Source organism: Gopherus evgoodei, chromosome 13 (assembly GCF_007399415.2).
Source record: "Gopherus evgoodei ecotype Sinaloan lineage chromosome 13, rGopEvg1_v1.p, whole genome shotgun sequence".
NCBI classification, from domain to species: Eukaryota; Metazoa; Chordata; order Testudines; family Testudinidae; genus Gopherus; species Gopherus evgoodei.
This window is the reverse complement of record NC_044334.1, coordinates 18,877,620-18,900,312: the sequence shown is the minus strand read 5'-3', so window position 1 is coordinate 18,900,312 and position 22,693 is coordinate 18,877,620. Positions and strand designations below refer to the sequence as shown.

At 50.8% G+C, this 22,693-nt stretch overlaps 2 protein-coding genes across 4 annotated transcripts in view; both read left to right on the top strand.

Annotated features, from left to right (window-relative positions):
- LOC115661031 (thyroid adenoma-associated protein homolog) overlaps window positions 1–9,708 on the top strand; it is a 39,256-nt gene extending 29,548 nt beyond the window's left edge. For all 3 annotated transcript variants that reach the window (XM_030583154.1, XM_030583156.1, XM_030583155.1), the window contains 7 exons: window positions 935–1,160; window positions 1,648–1,854; window positions 2,231–2,469; window positions 3,432–3,614; window positions 5,572–5,838; window positions 7,307–7,512; window positions 8,737–9,708. In XM_030583154.1, the coding sequence (XP_030439014.1) occupies window positions 935–1,160; window positions 1,648–1,854; window positions 2,231–2,469; window positions 3,432–3,614; window positions 5,572–5,838; window positions 7,307–7,512; window positions 8,737–9,008 (1,600 nt within the window). In that variant the 3' untranslated portion in view covers window positions 9,009–9,708. The remainder of the gene's footprint in view (window positions 1–934; window positions 1,161–1,647; window positions 1,855–2,230; window positions 2,470–3,431; window positions 3,615–5,571; window positions 5,839–7,306; window positions 7,513–8,736) is intronic.
- Window positions 9,709–13,911: 4,203 nt separating this feature from the next.
- On the top strand, window positions 13,912–21,288 carry LOC115661033. The gene is made up of 3 exons (XM_030583157.1): window positions 13,912–13,967; window positions 15,408–16,366; window positions 18,958–21,288. The coding sequence occupies exons 2-3, from the start codon at window positions 15,415–15,417 to the stop codon at window positions 19,164–19,166; spliced, it is 1,161 nt and encodes a 386-aa protein (XP_030439017.1). The 5' UTR covers window positions 13,912–13,967; window positions 15,408–15,414; the 3' UTR covers window positions 19,167–21,288.
- Window positions 21,289–22,693: the final 1,405 nt, after the last annotated feature.

Genomic DNA, 22,693 nt, shown 5'->3' with positions numbered 1-22,693 from the left:
ACCGACCTTCCCAACCCTTATCAATGCAGTACCCTGTCCCCTTCCAAGAAACAGAATTGTAATGCATCGGTCTGCAGAGAGAACTGGGCCAGCACCTTTCAAAGAGACAAGCTAACGCTCCTGCATCCAAGGTGGCTAGTAACAGCTAACCCATAACTATTGTTACGGATGTTGTCAGTAGCTACAGGTGTGGTGCTCTGCTCTTGCTCAATGATGATAACAGTCGGCTGCATGCGTGTTCCCTCTGTTTGCTGCCCTGGCTCAGCGCAGATCCCTGGCACAGCAAGCCACGAGAGAACCTCCAACGACCACAGACTCTAGTAAGATACGAAGGAACCTGAGTCAGGTTTATTGTCAAACGAAGCACAGTATTAGTTTCCCGTAGACTCCACAAGACATACTACGAATTTGTGCCCCCGGCAATGGGCCCGCTCAGTCAGTGGCAGGACTTTCCACTGCCCCCTAGGCCAGACAAAGATGTGCACTCCGGGACCTACTTTTATACAGTTACAGGACAGATTACTCATCCCTTCTGACGTATTGAGCTACAGCCTCTTGACTCATTAGGGTGCTGTCTCCTCCTTTGATCATGTTGTTTCAAACAGATCTATCCATCATGCTGTCCTTTTGACCCTGCCTTTAAGATGCACCTGCCTGTTCCTTGTTCTCTCTCTCGAGTGTTCTGATGCCATCTTGGCACAAGTTCCTCTTATTAGCACTTATGTGCGGATGCACCTGCTTCTAGCAGCCCTCTTCTCACCAACCTCTGTGAGTGGGGCCTGTCTCTGGCTCACAGCCCAGCTTTTGCTTAGCAGTGCTTGGAAGTACTTTGGTTCAGACTTCAGACTGGGCCTTTGATACAAGAGTTTATGTTTCGGGCCTCATCTTACTACAACAGGTACCTCGCTAAGTAAACTCTGCTGTTTCCTTTCAGTTCGTCACCAGATGCCATGCGGTCTGTGGCTCACCAGATGGAAGGCCAGTTCTGGTTGGTCACCCCTGCACAGCAGTGCCCTCTGATTCGCTCAGCCTACCTCCAAGTCATCTCCCTCTTGGCGGGGAGCTGTACCCAGGGTTTTGCCAAGCGTTTTCGAGAGGTTGTGAGCAGTGAACTGCACAGCTTCGGGCCAGAGCAGAAGGCAAGATCTTCCGAACTCCAGGTATTTGCCTCTCCTGAGGATGTGGTCATTGTGGCTCACTGGGGCCTCAGAAACAGCTCAAGGATAAGGAATATGCTACCAGTCAAGCTGCAAACTCACAATGGACCATTGTAAACACTCTGCTGGGTCTGGAGTACAGGATAGGGATAAGGAGCAGTCGTTCTCTCAGTGGGATCCTTTGAGGCTTCACCAGTTGGTGTTTGCAAAGTGGCTGGAGAAGGAGAGGAATGCTTTCTGATTTAAAAAGTCTCTGGTGCTCTTACAAAAATGGTGAATGGCCTTTAACCTTGAGCATCTCTGCTTAAGGGGAAAACGTAGGTTAAATTTAGTTCTCGGCTATTTCACTTTTATTCAATGTGCTAGCAGTGGGCATGTAGTGTAGGGCACTCATCCAAACCTGGCCCACATCAAAGGGATCTTGTCTCGGTCTGGAAAGCAAAGCCTTTCATGGAGTAGCATATAAGCAGCTGTTCTGGTTTTCTTGCAGGTGGGCTCTGCTGTGTTCCATCAAGTCATCACCCACTTCCTCTGCAAGGAGGCAGCAAGCCTGGCTGGGACTGAGAGAGTTGGTGCTGTTTGCTTGCTCCTCCAAGGGTCAGATGTTGATATACAATCAGCCATCCTGACGTGGGTGATTGAAGGGGAGGAAGAAAGAAGCAAGGACTTAGAGGAGAGTCTCCAGCTGACCTTACTGGTAAGGCAAGGCTCCACAGAGATTTTAAATCAGAGCGAATGTTCAGGACCTGTGCAGTCCTAACACCCCCACACTGTGAAACAGATCGTGCCTTTCTGAGCTCTCATTCTGATGAGCGTGGCTAGTTAGGTGTTCCTAGAAACCACTGTGCTGAGGCCATTCACTTAGTACTGAAACCATATGCCTTTCCCTTTGCATCCTACTGGGAGTTAGAACCCAAGTCCCTAGAGGCGAGTGGCTAGTGCGTTAATCCACCGCATTTCCACAGCTGCATTTTAACTTTAGAAGCGTCATTGCTCATCCCGAATCAAAAGGACTTTTACCAAGAGGGACGGTGATTCCTTATTTCTCTGGGAATTTTCCATTTCTTCATCAGGAGAACCTAAAGTCAGTGCTACAAGGTCGGCGGGACAAAGAGTTCTTGAAGTTATACCTGGAGGCTTTGGTGCATCTGTGCCGCAATCCTCCATCCCAGGCCCAGGATGTTTTCCATAAACTCTTGGGTCCTGCAGCAGCATGTGTGGATGTCCTGCTATCTATGGTGGAAACAGAGTCTCCTGGCCCAGACCTCCTCTTCCAGGCACTCTCCGTGATCAGCTTGCTCTTTGTCCTGGGGTAAGCAGAATCTTATTCTCCTGTACCCTCCCTCTAATTTTCTGATGAGCCATAGACGTCAATAAGAGTTTTGCCCTGGGTTCAGTAGGAGCAGCACTGATCCCTACAACAGCAGACACCTTTTTGGCATTGCCTATATAATATATTCAGGTCTGTGCGTCTGTCCTGGCTTTTTTCCTCTTGCTCTTACTTGCTTGGCATTGAATTTTATTGGAGGCATGTGCCCTTCCACGATACCAATTTTACTGGCGCCGCATTGCAGCTCTGCCTTGCGTGGTAGGTGGTCTTATACCAATTTACTCCACTCCTCAAGAAAGCGAGGAGACAAACATTGAAGAGAAGCAGATCGCTTGCAACTGAACAGGAGCTGTAGTTACATGCCTGCAGCGACACGTAGAATGGTGCTGGCTAAGAAACGTAGGGCTGCCAGTTACAGAGGTGTCGATGCAGTAGAGAATTGTCCAGTATGCAGGGTACAGCATAAACAGTGGTGTGTGTGTCCAAGGAGCCCTGGGGCGGGTGTCACCCTAAAATACTGGCAGCTACAGTAATCCTTTTGTGCCTGGTGTAGCATTTGAACTCAAGTGGCCCTGCTTCGCAGGACTCCCAGACCCTGTGCTTGAATGGGTGGAGAATAATAGGTTGTAACTGCTGTGAGAGGGACAGAACCAGAGGTGCTATTGCTTCTCCACAGTGTACTGCAGAGATCCATGACCCTTCGCTGCAGGACCTGCATTTTGATTTAGTTTTTGCAGTGGACATCAACAAATGCACCAATGTCAAAGGATTTATGGCAGCTTCACTAGTCTGGTGCAGTGTCATGGGTTTGGCTTATTGGTACAGAACCTCCCTGAAAAGGGAGAATTCTGTGTTGGGGCAGTCAGCTGAGTGCTGGCATCTGATGGAGCCAGAAGGAATGACCTGACTTTGACATTCCTCCTCTCTCACTTGTCCTGTGACAGTTCCAAGCTTCGGGATTATCCTCTGCTTGAGCGATGGTGTGTGATGCTGGAAAGATGCAGCAGATCCATTTCTTCGGAGGTGCTGAGACTGGCAGCGGCAAGGTCTCTCAAGCTGGCAGGAGCTGACGTGGTTCAGAGTGCCCTGGAAGCCTCCTGCCCATCCCTGCTGTCCGTGGCTGTGCGGTATGTAGCTGACACTTAGAGTCAGAGAGTTGAGGCCAGAAGGGACCCACCAGATCATCTCATCAGACCTCTCACACCTCGTATCACAGGCCACCACCTCCCACACACTGAACCCAACCACTGAAATGAGACCACAGTATTATGTGCCACAGGCAGACAGTAGGAGGGGCTGCAGTGCACCAGTGCCTGAGGCCCCCTCAACAGCAGGAAATGATTCAATGAGATACACCCACATAATCCTGGTAACTGACCCGCACCCATCTGCTGCAGAAGGCAGCGAAAACTCTGCCAATCTGACCTGGGGGCGGGGTGGGGAATTCCTTCCTGACCCCACACATGGCCATCAGTTAGACTCTAAGCATGTGAGCAAGAACCAGCCAGTCAAGCATATATGACAGAGAGAATGCTTGGTGCCATCTCCGAGTTCTGGCCCTCTCCATTCAATGTCCCGTTGCCAGCTGTGGCCATCCCTGATACTTCAGAGGAAGGACATTTAAAAAAAACAACCTAGAATACACTGGAGGGGAAAATCTCTACCTGACCTAAAGCATGAACTTTTAGGTCCATATGACGTACACCAGAAATGGGCCTCAGGGCTGCTGAGCCTTAACCCCTACCAGCACAAGCAACCCCATCATACAGTAACACTAAAAAAATGTATCCAGCTTTCTCTTGAAACTAATTGTTTGCCCCCACAACTCCTGTGGGGAGGCTGTTCCAGAACCTCATCCCTCTTATGGTTAGAAACATTCTTCTAATTTCCAGCCTGAATTTGTTCATGGCCAGTTTATATCCATTTGTTCTTGTGCCAACACTGCCCTTTAGCTTAAATAGCTATTTACCCCCTCATGTATGAGGGGGGTAAATATCATCCATCCTTATTCTCTTTATAACTAAAAAACCTCATTATTTATATTTAATTTCCTGGCAAGAGCTAATTTAGTTTGACTTTGAGCAATACTCGTGGCATGAAAGTCAGGTTTTCTTGATGGTCATTGACAATACACATTTCCAGTACTGCTCCAGCATCCAAAATCCCAGTTTCCTGCCCTAAAGGTTAATAACTTGCCTGTTTAATAGAAGACTCGCACTAGGAAAACTGCACTGAAGAATATTAAAGGGGCCATTGCCAAGTTACAAATCACATTTTTTAAAACAAGATGCTGTTACCTCTGCTGCTGCTGCTAACACCTGAAAGCCTCAGCTCCTTTTTGCTATAAAGTACTGTTGATTTAAAGTACTGTTGATTTACTCTCTGCATTTCACTCAGCCTGGACAATGAAAAATGAACTTGTCAGTTTCATTTTCTGGCCCTCACGCAGGGTCACTCAACTCTGCAATATTCCAGTTGCAAACACAACATAGGAATATTTAAACAAAAGACTTGTAAGTTGGAGTTTAAATAAAAATACTGGAAACGTTTCTGTTGACCTACGGATTTGTAAAACAATATTTTTTTAAACAAAATGTAAATGTTGGGTCCAACTCTCCCCAACAGTGTCCTCATGAAAATCCTCAATATAATATTGGATGGGGCACTTTGCCCTGATGAACAGAGACAGGCTGACTGTGACAAGGTTGTGGAGTACTTGAGGATATTGTATGTCACTTTACAAAAGAGAAAAGAAAGAATCTTTGTTAAACAAACATTACCAGGATGTAGCTAGTTTCCATCTGACCATTCTGCTGGTATATTTACCCCTTTCCCTTAACCTCCATCTATTAGCTTTGTCTCTTCCAACTGTAAGCTCATGGCAGCAGGGCCTTTCATGTATGTAACACCTGACACATTACAAGCACTACCAGAAACAAGTAATGATGATACTGACCATCCAAGTTTCCTGTCAGTTACAACCTGTGTAAGATTATCCCCTGGCATTGTGGTTGGACAGCTTAGAAATGCTTCAGATAGCACCATATGCTACTACAATGAAGTCTGCCCTCTTTTTCCACTCAGTGTGATGGACATGGGCATTTACCTGCTACAAGATGAGGATCAGGAAGTACGGCGTGAAGCCTCTGTCTTCGCCAGCCTTGTTCAGCATGTGTCGGGAGCGAAGCCTCAAGATAGTTGTGTTTTCATCCAGGGTAACAGAGGGCTGGTGTGCCTGCTGCATGTCCTGCTGGAAAAGTTCTGGGGCTGCCAAGAAACCTTTGAGTTTTTGCTTCGGCACCTCCCCACGATGGATCTCAGCAACATCTTGACAGAACTGGAGGCCAACAAGTGAGCAGCTAAGATTCTAAAGCGGTGATAAGGAGACACATACCAGAAATATTTCAGTACCCATCTTCAGCTGTGGCCAAGGGGAGGGCACACAGCAGCTCCAGAAGGGATACAAAGCTTGCTTTGAGGCACCTTTGTGTTCCCACATCCCACTTGCACTGGTCCAATATCACAGTGTGTATTAGAGCAGCTGCCTGGCAGTAGTCCCAAGGGGCCGGGAGGAGAACTAGGGATTGCTGTGGCGTAGGAAGATCTGGCCACTCCTAGTTTTCTCCCAGCCATATCCTCCCGACACTAGCTGCAGACACTAGAAATGGCTTAAGAGTGTCTATGGTAGGTTCATGCCACAAGAGTATACGAATACCCTAGTGAGATCCCGCCATGGCTGGTTATGCCAACAGTGTATTGCAAAGCAGCCACAATGCAGACTAGGATTGGGAAACCTGTCTTCAGGAACGAAGGCAAATCATGAGAATTCGGTTGCCTCTTAGGAGGGAGCCCAAGTGACCAGCTGGTAAAGGGCCAGCTCAGACATGCAAGCAGTGATCCCTGTGTGCCAGCAAAGGGCAAGGAGGGAATGCGCCGTCTGCTAGTGGAAGTGAAAAGAGCAAATGCAGCCTGGTTTTGTCTCTGCTTCCGGAGGAAGCCGCTCCAGGTGGTATTCCAGAATAAAAGCCATAGGGACGACTTGGTTTTATAAGGGCAGATTAAAAACTAGGCCCTGCAAAGAAATGGTCTTTTGGGGGGTTTCTTTGTTTTTGTTTTTTAAATAAAAATGTCCAGACTGGATGCAAGTGAGGCTGAAAATAGAGGGCAGGGGCTACTGAGTTCTGTCTCCATCTCTGCCAGTGTCTCACTGTGTCACCTGGGGAGGTAATTTAGTCCACCTACGTTTGAAAGTCCTGGCTTAAATTTAAGAATTCAAATCTCTATTAAAGCAGCTAAATAAGTGGCCTGTTTTTGTTTGGGTTTTTTTGAGGTTTTGAGCACCTATAGCTCCCATTGACTTCACTGGTGGTTGTGTGTGCTCAGCACCTCTCAAAATCAGGCCAATTACATAGGTGCCTTGCTTTAGCCACTCAAATTTGAAAATAAGGCCTTTAATCTCTCTGCTTTTCCCTCTGTGCAGTGGAGATGACACTTCTTAATCCACACAACTCCCCTGGAAGAGACAGGAGTTAATGGGTGTACAGTGCTGTAAAACTGTGCTCTAAAGATGGGAAACATTGTTGCCAGCATCCCAAGGGAACTGTCCTCCACAGAAGGAGGCCTTGGGCCTTTCAATCTGTAGACACAAAATATGTGAAATCCCATCCTTTCTAGTCACCAATACCGAAAGCCCTGTCTGCTCATGCAACACCCATCACGGTGCCATCACAGCGTGAAATCGTGCAGAGGTGTTTGGAGGAGCAGATCAATGAATGAGACAAAATGTGGGGTTTATCATTTGACTTGGTTTCCCTTTCAGAGCGGTCAGTCTGTATAAAGAGGATGAACCCAATGTTTTTGCAGAGCCAGCTGTCTTATCCCGACTGCTGCTCCCCTTCCTCCTCCAGCTGCTAGACAGGGTGCCCGCCTCTACTCGGCTTTGTGAGTTCACTCAACGCTGGCTGAAAGCCACCGGACCCAGCATCTTACACAGCCTGCAGCACTGCAAGCACTGGTGGAGCCAAGGTACGTAGCTGCACTGGCATCGCATCTAATTCCTTCCCAGTGTCAGCCTTAAAACCAAACCAAAGCTGGTTGCATATATGACACTTGTTCATAAGGCACAAATTTGTTTATATGTAGGACCTGCACTAATTGGCAATCTCTTTAACTATGAGGTGCTAGAATAATTGCTTTAAATAAAGTGAAATGGAAGAAGCAGCACATTACTTCCTGCCATATTTCAACTTCCAAGCTACATTGAACTTGGGGTTGAAGTGACTTCATAGTATTCTTTACATTTTTTCCAATGTTGTTCTCAGTCAGGTTAATACAATTCACCTGGGCTCTAGCCCACGATCCACATGCAGAAAAACCTGCTACGTTTAGGTTTGTTGTTCCAATGTTTCCCCCCACAAACCAGCCTCCCTTCAAACAGCACCGAGACTGGGACGAACAAAACAAAGAGTGCAAAGGAAAAGCCAGGGAACAGCCACTGTATTCCATAATTGTCCCTTTGCAGGATCTGTGCCATTGACTGACAACCCTCACTTGTTTTCTGTATCTTGGCCAAATTCACCACATAGTTCAACCAGCTCCTAGGAGCGTATCACGAATAGTGATTAGAGGTGAACTGGAGAATGAGAAGCAGCTTGGAGGTTTTGGATAACCGGAAATTGCATCCAGGAATCCCCGTGATGTTACCTGCATAATAAACTATTTGCCCTTGGCAAGGGAAACTGCAGTAGAGTCTCTGTACTAGAGTTGTCATGTTGGGGAGGGGCTGGCTGTGCTCTGCGCAGCCAAGGTAAGCTGAGGCAAATGCCCAGTGGAGCTGCCTGGCATTTGTGTAAATGAAAAAAGCTAAATAACAAACAGAGAAGCTTAGCACAGGCTTAAGCACAAGCCCGTGTCTGGGCCGTGTGTGGACAGGCCAAGTCAGGTGTTCTTGGAATTCACCTGTGCCAGGAACAGAAAAAAGCCAGAAGTCCCTGGTGGGTATTCATGGCTCTGCACCGTCATGCTGCTGCTGAGTGGCACTGGTTTTTCAGTGACAGCTGAACTCCTGCTGCAGCAGCGTGGTGCTTTATCTGCACTCTGGCGTACATGGGAATTTGGCTCGTGGAGAGGATGGGACAGTGAGAACAGGAATATTTGCCCGTTCGTCTGTCTCTGTAAATTACTTTTGACAGCCACCGATATCCTATTAATACCCTAACCCTATTAATGCCTTGTTCTGCTCCCTTTTAGAGGCCATTGCACCTTTGCATATGAAAGCTCTGGGGTGTGCAAAGGTGCATGCTGCTGTCACAGCGTTACTGGTGAAGGCTACACTTCTGGCCCACATGCTGGATGGTCTGGAAAGGACCCACATCAGTGCTTCAGAGATCCACTGCACTTCCCAGGAGCTGAGAAGTGAGCTTGTGCTGGTACAGGAACTGCTGGCCCAGCATGGAATGGCCCCCACCTTCAGTTTAGACTATGGGATCACAGATACAAGGTCCTCAGTAAGAGCTGTCTGATCATCCTGGGTGGCAGAACTGTGTTGTACTGAGTTACCACGAGCCATTAGCCAAGGGGCAGAGTGTGCTCTCTTCACACTGTGCTTTAGATGTCTGTTCTGAGACACTGCTGGATCTCTGTGCTCACCTTCCTGATTTCTCTGCTGGGAGCTGTCCAGAACTGGTAGGTTATTGATGTAACTCAGGTGCCCCCCATTCACCAGCCAGGAAAGGGGAGTGGTACACTGTCCTGCTACCCAGGATCCAGGCCTCTCTCCTCCTCAGGTTATCTTGGTTCCTCAGACTTATTTTATCAACCACACATTCTCTGGATCAGACCAGGAGGTGATAGCTTCCAATTCTTCATTTAGAGGGCAGCTTTGCAAATTACATCACTGCCAACATAAAATACCAGTGATGGTCTTAGCCCATGTTTCTGCTCCTCTCTACCTGAAAAGCATAGGCTCCTTGGTATGCCCGATATTCTCAGGTCAAGACATTGCTTCCCTGTAATGAGGAGAGTTGGATGCACTACTCCCCGAAGGACCAGAGAGAACACATCTCGAAGGACAGAGGTCACATCTCAAACTCGGCTCCCCTGCTCTTATTTCACTGTTTTTTATCCAGGTTTGTGACTCCTGTTATAAGGAGTCAATAAACATGCTTTTGGCTTAAGAAAGTATCGCTTGGACTTTATCACTAATAAAGAGTCCTAATTGGGTGTTGCTGTTACTCAGTGTTAGAAAGCAATCTGGGTCTCTGTATTTTCCATTTGAAAAAGTCTTCAGTCAGTTAGCATATGCCCTCTGATTCCTCAAAATGTTAGTCTCTGACTCTCAAAGCTTAGCTGCTGCTTCACTAACTTTAGTCCAAACTGCTGGTGCAACAACAATGCCATACCAACAAAGCCTTCATCTTGTCTCTGTTGAGCACGTGCTTCACTGATACAGCCTCTGTCCCAGAGTTCCTGTGCTCAGAGTACAGAAGGGACCCTTCACATGTCACTCTCCAGTATGATGTAGTGGGAGGGTGGGGAATACGCACAGGAGCTGATCCCGTCTGAGAGCAGATCACACACACAAAGTCAGGGATGCCGTAACTTTCCTTCGCTCCCCTCTTTGTAGGAACTGAAGTCCCAGGCTGACTGACTCTCTGTCTATCACCGATACTTCAATGAAACATCTAAAGCCTCGTTAGGGAAATGAACTCAGCTGTGCTAATCCCTCCTACAGGACTTAAAATACACAAAGCAACAGCCATGGCAGACAAGTGTTATTTTCAAAATGTTTTGGAAATAACATTTTTAAAGCCTGACATTCAGATTAAGAACCTGACATTTTAGGCCATTTCATACGAGAATTAAGATCCAGAGCTCGAAGGAACCTCCTGGGTCGAGTCCAGTCCTGTGCTGTCACAGGTAACCCCATCACTTCACTTCCCAACTGCTTTACCTGTTTATAAAGGGTCCAACATGCCCACAATTCCATTCATAGGATAAAAGCCCAGTCCTAAACTGATCAAGCGCCATCTTAAAACTAGTTAGGTTGTTTGTCCCCACCATGCCTATTGGGAGGCCACTCCAGAACTTCACTCCTCTGAGAGTTAGAAACCTGTCTCGTTGCCAGCCTAAGTTGATTCATGGCCAGCTTATACCCATTTGTTCTTGTGCCAACATTGCCCTCTACCTTAAATAGCTCTTCACCGTCCCTGGTGTTTACCCTCCTCATGTATTTATACATGAAATTCAATGTTGATAAATACCAAGTAATGCACAGTGGAAAACATAATCCCAACTATGCACACAAAATGATGGGGTCTAAATTAGCTGTTACCACTCAAGAAAGACCTTGGAGTCATTGTGAATAGTTCTCTGAAACCATCCACTCAATGTGCAGCGGCAGTCAAAAAAGTGAACAGAATGTTGGGAATCATTGAGAAAGGGATAGATAAGAAGACAGAAAATATATCGCCTCTATATAAATCCATGGTACACCCACATCTTGAATTCTATGTGCAGTTGTGGTCGCCCCATCTCGAAAAATATATATTGGAATTGGAAAAGGTTCAGAAAAGGGCAACAAAAATGATTAAGGCTATGGAACAGCTGCCATATGAGAAAAGATAAGACTGGGACTTTTCAGCTTGGAAAGGAGACGACTAAGGGGGGATATAACTGAGGTCTGTAAAAGCACGACTGGTGAGGAGAAAGTAAGGAAGTGTTATTTACTCCTCTATGACAAAGTTCCTCCTCTACCTTGGTGGGTGCACTTAGTGGCAGATTTGCTCGCCTCACAGATTCACCCTGTGGGTCAGGAAACAGCCCAGAGACCTTCCCCTCTGGTAGAAGCCACAGTCCAGGTCAATTCCTCCTGTGTCTGATCAGGAGTTGGGAGGTTTGGGGGGAACCCGGGTTCCAGCCCAGGGTCCTGTGGATCGCAGCTGTCTAGAGTGCCTCCTGGAACAGCTGCGTGACAAGTACAACTCCCTGGGCTACTTCCCCATGGCCTCCTCCAAACATCATCTTTGTCCTCACCACTAGACCTTCCTCCTGATGTCTGATAACGCTTGTACTTCTCAGTCCTCCAGCAGTATGCCTACTCACTCTCAGCTTCTTGCATGCCTCTTGCTCCCAGTTCCTCGCACGCACTTCCTCTCCTCTGTCTCCCTGGCTCTCTCTGGCCTGACTGGAGTGAGCCCTTTTATAGCATCAGAGGGGCCTTAATTTGAATCAGGTGCTTAACAGCCTCACCTGACTCTTAGCAGGTTCATTGGAGTCAGGTGTTCTCATTAGCCTGGGGCAGCCCCTGCTCTAGTCACTCAGGGAACAGAAAACTGCTTGTCCAGTGGTCAGTATATCTCCCTTCTACTACTCTGCTGTTCCCAACTGGCCTGGGTCTATCACACCTCATAACACAAGAACTAGGGGTCACCAAATGAAGTTAATAGGCAACAGGTTTAAAACAAATGAAGTATTTTTTCACATAACGCACAACCGGTGGAACTCCTTGCCAGAGGATGTTGTGAAGGCCAAGACTATAGAACTAGATAAATTCATGGAGGATAGGTGCATCAATGGCTATTAGCCAGGATGGGCAGGGATGGTGTCCCTAGTCTCTGTTTGCCAGAAGCTGGGAATGGGCCACAAGGGATGGATCACTTGATGATTACCTGTTCTGTTCATTCCCTCTATTGCACCGGGTATTGGCCATTTCAGAAGACAGATACTGGGCTAGATGGACCTTTGGTCTGACCCAGTGTGGATGTTCTTATAGGGAGCAATCATATCCCCTTTCAGCCTTCACTTTGCTACACTGAACAAAACAAGCTCTTTTAGTCTGCTCACCGACCTTCAGCTCTCCAGTCTCCTGATCTTTCTAGTGGCCCTTCTCTGCATCTGCTCCAGTCTGAATTCAGCTTCCCTGAACATAGGTGATCAGAATTATGCCCAGTGTTCCAGGTGAGGTCTTTCCAGTGCCTGGCACAATGGCATTAATACATCCCATCTTTTCTGGAAATACCTCACCTGCTACACATTAGGACCACGTGCCATTTTTATGCCCAGAGCAGTGGTATAGCCAGGATGGGACATTTGGGTGGGCCCCAACTTCGGGTGGGTGGGCAGGCAATGACGAGGGGCTGAAGGGCAGGAGGGATTGGTGAGCCTGTCTGCCCCCCCTCCCCCCCTCCAGCCAGCCTTGGGGACAATGGATGCTCTGACCAGGGACCCTGAGGGTCCCAGCACGCACTCAGCTCTGGGAGGAGACGCCACTCTCCAGCACACAAGGCACCCTTCCCCATCGCACTGCCCCACACCAGGCCCGGCTCCCAGAGGCAGCAGGCTTTTTTGAGGATCTCCTCTACCACCACCAGCCACCCACCCTCCTCGCAGTTGCAAATTAGCCTCTGGGCCAGCAGAGCCATGCCCGGGGCCTCGGCCAATTGAGGGGCCCTGGAAAAAGGGCACCCCCACCTGCTCCACTCTAGCTGGGAAGCAGGGCCAGGGCGCGGGGGGTTGCGCACAGGCAGAGTGGGACAAGCCCCCACACCCCAACCCTGCTCCCTGGGTGAAGCAGGACAGAGCAGAGCCGGAGCTGGGAGTGGGCCTGGATGCTCAGTGGGTGGGCCCCGGCCCACAGTACATTTGATGGCTCATAGTCAACCTGTAATCAACCAGCACACCCAGGTCTTTCTCCTTCGCTGTTATTTCCGACTGATGAGCCCCCTACCTTGTGGCAGAAATTCCTATTCGTCCCTATGTGCAGGGCCTGACCTCACACTGTACCACTACATTTCATCCCACGTCTATCACTCCATCCTCCAGGTCACCCACGTCTTCCTGTATAATACTCCGATCGCCCTCTGCAGCGGCACCGCTGCCCAGCTCCCTGTGCTCGGCCAAGGTCATTGGCACCCACCTATTTTCTGCGCCAAAGTCATGACTGAAAATATCAAATCTCGGTCCCGGGCCAATCCCTGACAGGCTGCAGGAGTCCCCCCGACATCACCACCTCTGCTCCGGCACAGGGCCAGCCCCCTGCCCAGCCCATAGCACTGCCTGGCGCGTGCCCGGGGTCTGGCTCCCCCCACCCATCAGGGCTCCCCGAGCGCCCGCCGCACTGAGGTCGGGGGGCCCCTGCTGCCGCTCGGCCCGGCCCGGCTCGGCTCGGCTCAGCCCCAGGACGCACCGTCCCTGCTCAGGGGAGCGCGGCGGGAGGAAGGCCCCGGACGGGGAAGCGGGGCCGGCGGCAGCGGGCTGCTGGGCGAGGAAACCAAAGAGCCCCCGGGCCGGGGCTGGGCGGCAGGACCGGAACCCAGCCCCAGCGACGGGGCAGGGCCCGGCCGGGATCCCGGAGCCAGGCCGGGGCGTGGCCACGGCGGCCCCGCGTGTCACGGGATACGTGGCAACCCGCCGCTTCCGGCGAGCTGGGCCCGGGGCGGCCGCGGCCTGCCCCGGCTCCCGCTTCCGGCCGCCGCCGGCAGGTAGGTGCCGCCCCGCGGGCTCGCTCCAGCGGCCCCGAGGCCGCTCCCGGCGTGCAGTGGCCCTGCGCTGCGCCCCATTTTCAGAGGTGCGGGGCCACCGCAGGGAGGGGAGCGCCCCCAGCTCGCGCCGCCCCGCAGGTCGTTAGCCGCCACTGGATACTGGTGCGGGAGAGAGCTCAGCAGGGGCCCAGCCCACTTAGGGGTTTAGACCAGCAATGAAAGCATCTGGAGTAAAAAATGAGAGAGCTAAGCGCTGGTGCTTCGGGGCATCAGCCAGGCAACAGGAATTAAGGATTAGGAAGAAATGTCCCCTGTCAGGGGGTTATTGCATAATTGTGCATTTGAGGGGGGCTTTTACCCCTTCTTCTGCAGCATCGGTGCTGGCCCCTGGCACAGAGATGGGATGCGGGGCTAGATGGGCCATGTGTCAGGAAGTGTCATAGCGGGTCAAAGTTCCCAGTGCTGAGGAGATGTCCCTCCTGCCTCTCTCTCTGGCATGGGTGCCTTTGAAGGCCTGATCCCTGCCCCAAGGAGCATATGCTACAAATCTGACAAAATAATAGAGAGCTGCAGGCCCTGCAGAGCTGGCTGGATGCAGCTTGTAATTCTCCAGCTCAAAGTAACAGGTGGCACTTACAGTACAAAGATCTGGCCTTCAGGGACAGCTGATGCCCATGTGAGCTACTGCTTGTTGATCCTAGCAAGCTGTAATCCTTGTGGGCTATACTTCCATGGAGAATGGGATTGGGAGTCAGCAGTCCAGGGCTCTAGTCCTCGGCTTGCTCTGTGACAGACCAGTTGTTTCACCTTCGTTTGCCTCAGTTTCCCTGCATTTAATGTGGTAATTAATGATGTTTATCTTCCTTCATAAAGCCCTAGGAGATTCAATATGATTATAGAGGGTAACTGCTTAATAGGAAGGATTTTGTGCTTTTAAGATGCAGACTCCATGATGGGCCTTGCTGGATGAAGCTGCTGTGTTGCAGGCTGGGACCTGTGCTCCGCCAGGCCTCACTTTGGCATTAAAGGCCAGCATGGCGACAGGCAGCTCAGTTGTACGCGGATCCTGTGTCTCTAAGGCTGTGGCAGTTTGTCAGTGAGGCCCTTGGTTAGGCAACGTTCAGCCACCGCTGATTGTGAGGCGCCCAGCTGGATTTGTGGCTAAGGCCAGGTTATCTAATCGTAAGGTAATCTTATTTATGTGCTTAAATCACCTGAACTTAAAGCTGCAGAGGGTCCTATAGGTATTGATGGTTGAAACATAATTATCAGCCAATTGATTGCTCCCAAAAAACCCAAACTTGAATGGAGTCACGATCCATCTTGTACAATAGCCTCTTCTACCCACCTGGGCTCAGTCGGAGCCCCATCTATTCACTACAGTTAAGCGGGATCTCATGGTAAATAGTGCCATAATAGTGACTTGTAATTGAATCGCAGGGGCAACATGACCACAGCCAAGCCAAAAAGACTCAAGTTTTCCGAAGAAGAGAAGTTCCTCATCCTTGAAGAATTCAGCCTGCGCAAGGACATCCTGATCCCCAAGAGCGGGCGCTACAGGAACACGATGGACCGTCAGCGAGCGTGGGAAGAGATCACTGCTGCCGTCAACTCCCTCAGCCCACTCGTGCGGCGCACGCCTGACGAGATCCGCAAGAAGTGGCATAACATGGTCATTGATGCCCGCAAGGAGCTGACCACGGTGAAACACCCCTTGTTGAGGCAGCGGCCCCAGGAGAGGCTCTTCCACAACATCTTTGCTCTCTTCAATAAGACAGGGCCAGAGCTGGCAGAACCATTGCTTCTGGGCCCTGGGTTCAGAAGGAAGCCGTCCAGCAGCCCGGCTGGAACTGCAGTGCCTCTCTGCGCAGCGGGGGGGATGCGGGAGTCTTCGTCAGACTTATTCCTCCACAGCCAGAATGATGGACTTCAGCTGAGCCAGGGGAACAAACTGCTCTGCAAAACGGAAGTCCTTTTGGACGCAGACGAAGAAATGGCACCAGGGACTGGCTGTCCAGGAAAGAGCTTCATCCATGCGCCAGGGGACCTGCAGCCCAGCGATTTGTGCTTGGGTGGATCTCAAGGGAGTGTGGAAAAGAAACTGTTGGGCCCCAGTAAGGATCCTCCTCTGACTTGTACGCCCGTAGCTGAGACACACCCTGTGCCAGTTCCCAGAACTACCTCACCACTTAGCCATGGACCTGAGGTGCTTGCTCCTGGCAGGACTCCGGTGCCTCTGAACTGCTCCCCAGATTTTGCACTGGCCTACAAGATCAAGTGCCCTTTGAGCCCTGTATTCGAATGGCCTTGCCTAGGGGTCATCTCAAGCCCAGTCACACACAGCAGCAGGACTGACAGCCCCAGCTCCGAAGGCATCCACACAGCAATGGATGATAATGGTGAGACAGCCATGCCCACTAGCCAGGCCATGCAGTGCCAGACTCCTCCTCCTCCTTCCCAGCAGAATTCAGTATTTGAATTGGTGCGTGAAAGGAAGAGGCTGTCTTTACTGGCAGCAGCCTGGCAAACAGGCCCGATCCTGCCTCCCGTTACACCAGCATATAGCTGTAGACGCTCCATGCAGTTCAGCAGAGCTACTCTGGATACTTATCAGTGTCACCAGGAGCAGAACTTAGCCTATTCTGAGCAGGAGCCATGTGAGCTCTGCCAGTATCTCTCAGCCCTGACCAGTCACTGCCCTGCTCCTGTCTGGAGTACAAGTTTCCATCAGTGCCAGGTTACCTGGTGGGTGGGAAGAGGCACCAATCTTATTTCACATGTGACCTGAGCCAGGATTTGTACTTGGGCTTACCCTGATGATAGAGCTGCCTGTGCTGCTTTGCCCTCTGTTACGGAGTGTCATTAATAGGCACCACCCCTTCCTAAGCAGGCCCTGCTTGCCATGAGAGGAGCACATTCTTATCACTTGATAATTAAGACGCCCAGAATTAAGATGCCCAGAATTCCCAAGAATGGACCTTTCCTCCCAGCCCATTGCCAAGGGCTTGGGCCAAACACATCTCCCCTAAAAATGGCTCTGTGAGTCAGTGAGCTGTGCCCACAGGAGCGTATCTCCAGTCCATCAGGGAGCATTTTTCCTACTATCGCTATTAAGATGCCTCTGCAGAAATACAGCCCTGTTCTCTCCTGCTCCAGCTGTGATAACAGTCAAGTGACAAATACTATTTCCACCCCAGTGCCCAGAGGTGTAAACGGCTTAGAACAGGGGTTCTCAAATGTCATTGCACTGTGACCCCCTTCTGACAACAAAAATTACTACACGACCCAAGGAGGAGGGACTGAAGGCTGAGCCCGCACGAGCCACACCACCCCGGATGGGAGGGCCAAAGCTCAAACCCCATCGCCCCAGACGGAGGGGTGGGAGAGGCAAAGCCCAAGCCAAAGGTCTGAGCCACACTGCCCAGGGCCGAAGCTCTTGGGCTTTGGCCCTGGGCAGTGGGGCTCAGGCTTTGACCCCAGACTCCAGCACGTCTGAGCCAGTCCTGGGGACCCCGGCCCACATTGGAGTCCTGACCCACAGTTTGAGAACCACTGGCTTAGAACCATCTTGGTTCCTTATTATTGCAGCTAGAGAGGAAATGCAGGTCAGCTGGAACAGGTCAAATCCAGCGAGAAGAGATACCTTGCTTTTAAGCAGTGGGTCTCAAACTTTTATATTGGTGACCCCTTTCACACAGCAAGTCTCTGAGTACAACCCCCCTTATAAATTAAAAACACATTTTTTAATATGTAATGCTATTATAAATGCTGGCGGTGAAGCCGGGTTTGGGGGTGGAGGCTAACAGCTCATGATCCCTCACATAATAATCTCACAACCCCCTGAGAGGTCACGACCTCCAGTTTGAGAACCACTGCTTTTAAGAGAGTGGACATACAATTTGAGGCTGGGGAGAAGTTCTGTAACCGTTTTTAGTGTTGCTAAACTGTCCTGAAGCTCCAGATCACGCGTAGAATCGTGTCACAGATATGCCCCATATTCCCAGTCATTCTCCAATGAATCAGATTTCACCCCACTCCGCTGTCTATGTGATCATGCTCCTTCCTGAAGCCAGAATGCATTGGACCTTGGCGTTAAGGTATCACTCGCTCACTTCAGCCCAGTGCAGTGAGGGCGTCTCCAGCTCTGCTTCTGTCCAGCTTGCCAAACAGGCTGCTTAGAGCTTCAGCACAAGTTGACAGTGGCCTGCCCCAGCCAGTGTTAACAACCTCCGCATGGCACTATGATTAAATCTGACAGAAGGGGCAGGGCTTACTCCCCTGGGGAGGGCAGCGGCAGATCTCCCATTGCTATTAAGACAGCCCCACCCTCAACCTTAAGTATGCTCTGGCATCTTGAAAGAACCTTCATCTGCTCTCAAGGAAGGGTCCCACCCTGAGTACACAAGCCCATGCTGACTTTGCTTGCTGTTCCTCCCCCTGGGATTGCATGGGAGGCTGTCCCATGGTGTGGCTCACTGGTAGCACTAAGTGAAATTAGTTTTAAGGTGCCAGTTCAGCTTTAAATGACTGTTTGTAGCATCAGGCACTACAGGCCTCACCACTATTTGATGCTTGGCATGACTAGTGGTTCTAGGACATCAGAGCTACCACACATCTCATGTCTAGGTAAGTTATGTGGGTAACAGGAGGGGAGTAGCGAGGGAAGGGGGGAGAAAAAGAGGCCAGAGAAAGACAAGAGGGAAGATACGAGAGAGAGAGAGTGACAAGGGTGTTATATCAGAAAGGGCATCTCTGTAGAGCTGCTTCCTGTAGTCTGGACGAGCTTTCCTGGATGCAGGACAGAGCAGCATTAGGTCACTGGTCCTGGCAGAACTGGAGCATGACCCTTATTTTGAGGAGGTTGGATCCTGCTGTTTGTGGTGGGTGGGATGTTGCCCCACGGGGGCTGGTTTTGGGAATGAACCATGCATTTCTGTATTCTCTTGACTCTGTTTGCTTTAACCATTTGGGGGGTTGTTGTTTGGTTCAGCAAGCGCATCTGTGACCGAAGATTCACTGCCCAGCCAGAGGGGTTGTGTCGAGCCAGCCAAGGAGCTTTGGGAGAAGCACAGCCGGCTGCACACCGAGATCCTGGAGCTGCAGAAAGAGACCTTGCAGCTGCAGAAGGAAAAGATCATGCTGGAGAAAGAGAAACTCTTACTGGAAATTGTCAAACTGCGGCGAGAGCTGGACACGTGACCAGCTGCCAGGGAATGATCTGCCTCTCCCCAGTCTGTGGAGCTCAGAGCCCAGTTCAGACCCACTCGGCTCCAAGTACGCTGATCCCTGGAGCATAATGTGCTTGAGTGAAACAAAAATTGCTTGCTGCTCCGAATGAGCAGGAGAGGACTGAGCTGGTGCTGAACTTCACAGACGCGAATGGCAGAGACTCTGGTTCCTGTGCAGAAAAGACCAGAGAAATCACTCCACTGATGCTCTTAACCTGCAGTGAGAGCCACACCCAGGACATTGGGGGGCACCCGTTGTGGCTTTGGTGGCATAGCATAAAACTCGCATATGTTTGGGAGAGCCACAGCACCAAGAAAATAACTCTGCGTGGGCCTACGCGGGGTCCCTTCCTCAGCAGAGTGCCAGAGCAGTCCATGGGCCAGGAAAGACGGTCGTATCTGTGTGTGGTACAGCAGCACAGCGCATCACCCCGGGCTTCACCTGCTGCATCGCGCGTTGCAGAGAAGACTGAACATGTAGCCACACCATTGCTTCCTGTCCCTGCAGGTCCTTCCCCCTTTAGCCGCTAAGCCACGAGCAGGGAATTTAAACCAGTATCTTCTTTTTTCCACGATATAAACTCACTAAGTAGAGAAGCAGCATAGCAGCCCACTCCCTGTCCAAGCCAGGATCCAGCCCTTTACTACGGTGTAAGGAGCTACAGAGCAAAGCCAAAGGGTCTTTCTCGTGGCAGACTCCTGGTGACAAGAGCAGGAGTTTTACCTGAGTAAGAACTTAGGGTTTGGCCTTTAATGTTTACGTATTAAGTTAAAATAAACAAGTGAGCACCGCCAGACTCGTTCCCTGCTGGCACTGCCTGGTTTTCTGCTCTCCTCGTTGCCAGAGGCAACAAGAACCAGAGCGCACACGGGTCTGGTTGCTTTGACCTCCCCTTCTGAGGATTGTCTATCTCATGCCTAAGTTGAATAGTCTAAGTTTCTCCCAGATACCTTAGGAGGCACACCTACTCCTAGCCATTTCCTCATCCTGGCCAGCTGCGCCACCATTCAGGAACAGCCTTGTTTGTATATGACTTGCTTAGAGTTCATTTTAGTTCTTGGGAAAGTGCCTTGCTGTTGACCCTGGCTAGAGCCAGACAAGACCCCAGCAGATACTACAGGCTTCCCACACAACTCTGCCAAAGAATCTCCAGTGTGATCTGGATCAGCCTTTCCATGACAGTCCTGGTCCGTCACTTCTGCTAGTCCCAAAGCATGTGGTGGTTTTGGGATGCAAGAAAAAGCCCACAGAGAACTAAGACTGGTTAGATTGATCATAGATGACCTCTTTTCAGCTGGGAACCGAGGCATCCAGAAGTGAAAGGTCATTGCACTAGTCTACTGCAAGCATCATCTTCCTGCATTACCATCTTATCTCCAGCCCTCTCTTTGGTGCGGATCCTTGCATGGGGAGGAAATGAGTCTCCTGGGGAATTGCTCCCTGCCATGATACAGAACCATTACCAGAGGCCCACCTGCTGACGTATTCTGAGGGCTGCCTGAGTTGAGACCTCAGGATTTGGCTGGAGGAGCAGTGCAGCCAGCACGCTCCACCCTGGGACAGGAAATTGGGACTGAGCCTTGTGCTGGTTGGATGAAACCAGAGCAGCGTTCATGGGGGTTGCTCTGATGCAGCTCTTGCCCAAGGGAGTGGTGGGGAGAGGATTTTAAATGCTGGGGATGGATAAGGTTCTACTGAGTTTGATTGCATTCTGCTCCCTGGACATTCAGAAGCCCGATGACTCCTGTTGCCTTTGAGGTTTTTAGCAAGCTCAGCTAGTGCTCCGACGAGCAGCTGTACCAGTAACTGGCGCGGATGCCTAGCCAAATAAACTTGAGCTCTTCAGAAAGAACAAATCTGTGAGATGTCTGGTGTGGGTTAGGTCAGGTTATTGCCAATCACTGTGTGAAACAAAGCAGGACATTCAAAAGCTGATGTGGGATCTAGGAGCCAGAAGGTGGTGACACCTGTCAGATTGCAGCACACTAGCTTGTCTTGTGGGGACAAGTATGAGAAGTGTACAGATTGGCTGTCTCTCCTGGGGGAACGTGGGTGTCCATAGGGAATGAAATACATTTGAAAAGTAACTGAATGCCTCACTTCCCTTTGTCTTACCTGTGAACCCCAGTGAAATGATTGCCGTGACAAGCAAAAGCAGTATCCTGGGGTTCCATGCTTATTCCCCTGTCTGTGACTCCAACTCTTAACTGCCAGCCTTGCCAAATTAACCTTGATCCTGCAGCCAAGCTGGGCTCTTTCCTTCGCAGCCATCATCACTAGTGACCCTGCCCCCGGCATACAACGGAGGCTGCATGGCTTCGGGTTACATTTGGCAGCTTGAGGTACTGAAGTGGTTGAACTAAATAAGTTTGAAAATTAGCAACTTAGCACATGGCACAAGTGAGGACTAGGCATTTCCTGGCGCTTAGGACAGGGAGCTGGAAGTTAGGACCCCTCTAGGTGCTCTCTGAGCTCTAACACTGGCACCTTGAGCAAGCCAGCTAACCTCAGCAACTCCATGTCCTCACCTGCAAACTGGGGAGAATAGTTCCTCACTAAAGAAAGGATTTGAAATACTTCACGGTCGAGATTCACAGAAGTATTTTCACCAGTCAGACTTGCACTGAGGATCTCCTCCAGTCCTAGCATCCCCAAGCAAAAGACCAACAGCACAAAGCAAATTCATTTTGCAATACTCTAAACCAGAGGTGAGCAGGCCGCGGGACCGTTCTGCCTGGCCCCTGAGCTCCTGGCCCGGGAGGCTAGCCCTCAGCCCCTCCCCCGCTATTCCTCCTCCCCTGCAGCCTCAGCTTATTGTGCTGTGGGTGCAGTGCTCTGGGCAGTGGGCCTGCGAGCTCCTGGGGCAGCACAGCTGCAGAGTCCAGCTTGACCTGGTGCTCTGTGCTGCACGGTGCGTGGCTGGCTCCAGCCGGGTGGCATGGCTGCCTGTCCTGGTGCAGCCACACCACCAGCCACCAGTGCTCCAGGCAGAGTGGTAAGGGGGCAGGGAACAGTGGAGGGGGGTTGGATAGAGGGCAAGGGATGGAGGTGTGGATAGGGGTGGGGGCGGAAAACGGGTTGAATGGGAGCAGGAGTTCCGGGGCGGTCAGGGAGAAAGGGTGGTTGGATGGGGCAGGGGCCCTGGTGGGGCAGTCAGGAAGGAGGGGGAGGTTGGATGGGGCAGCAAGGGGGCAGTTAGGGGCAGAGGGTCCAGAGGCAGTCAGGGGACAGACAGCAGGGGGATGGATGGGGCAGGATGGCTGTCGGGGTGGGAAGGGGGGGGTCAGAAAGGGGGTGGGGCCAGGCCACACCTGGCTATTTGGGGAGGCATAGCTGCCCCTAACTGGCCCTCCATACAATTTGTGAAACCCGATGCAGCCCTCAGGCCAAAAAATTTGCCCACCCCTGCTCTAAACATTTTTCAGTTTCATATAGCATAGTTGCGTAAAGTGGGGGTGACAGAGCACGTATCTCCTTTGTCCTGCGGCGGGCACTAG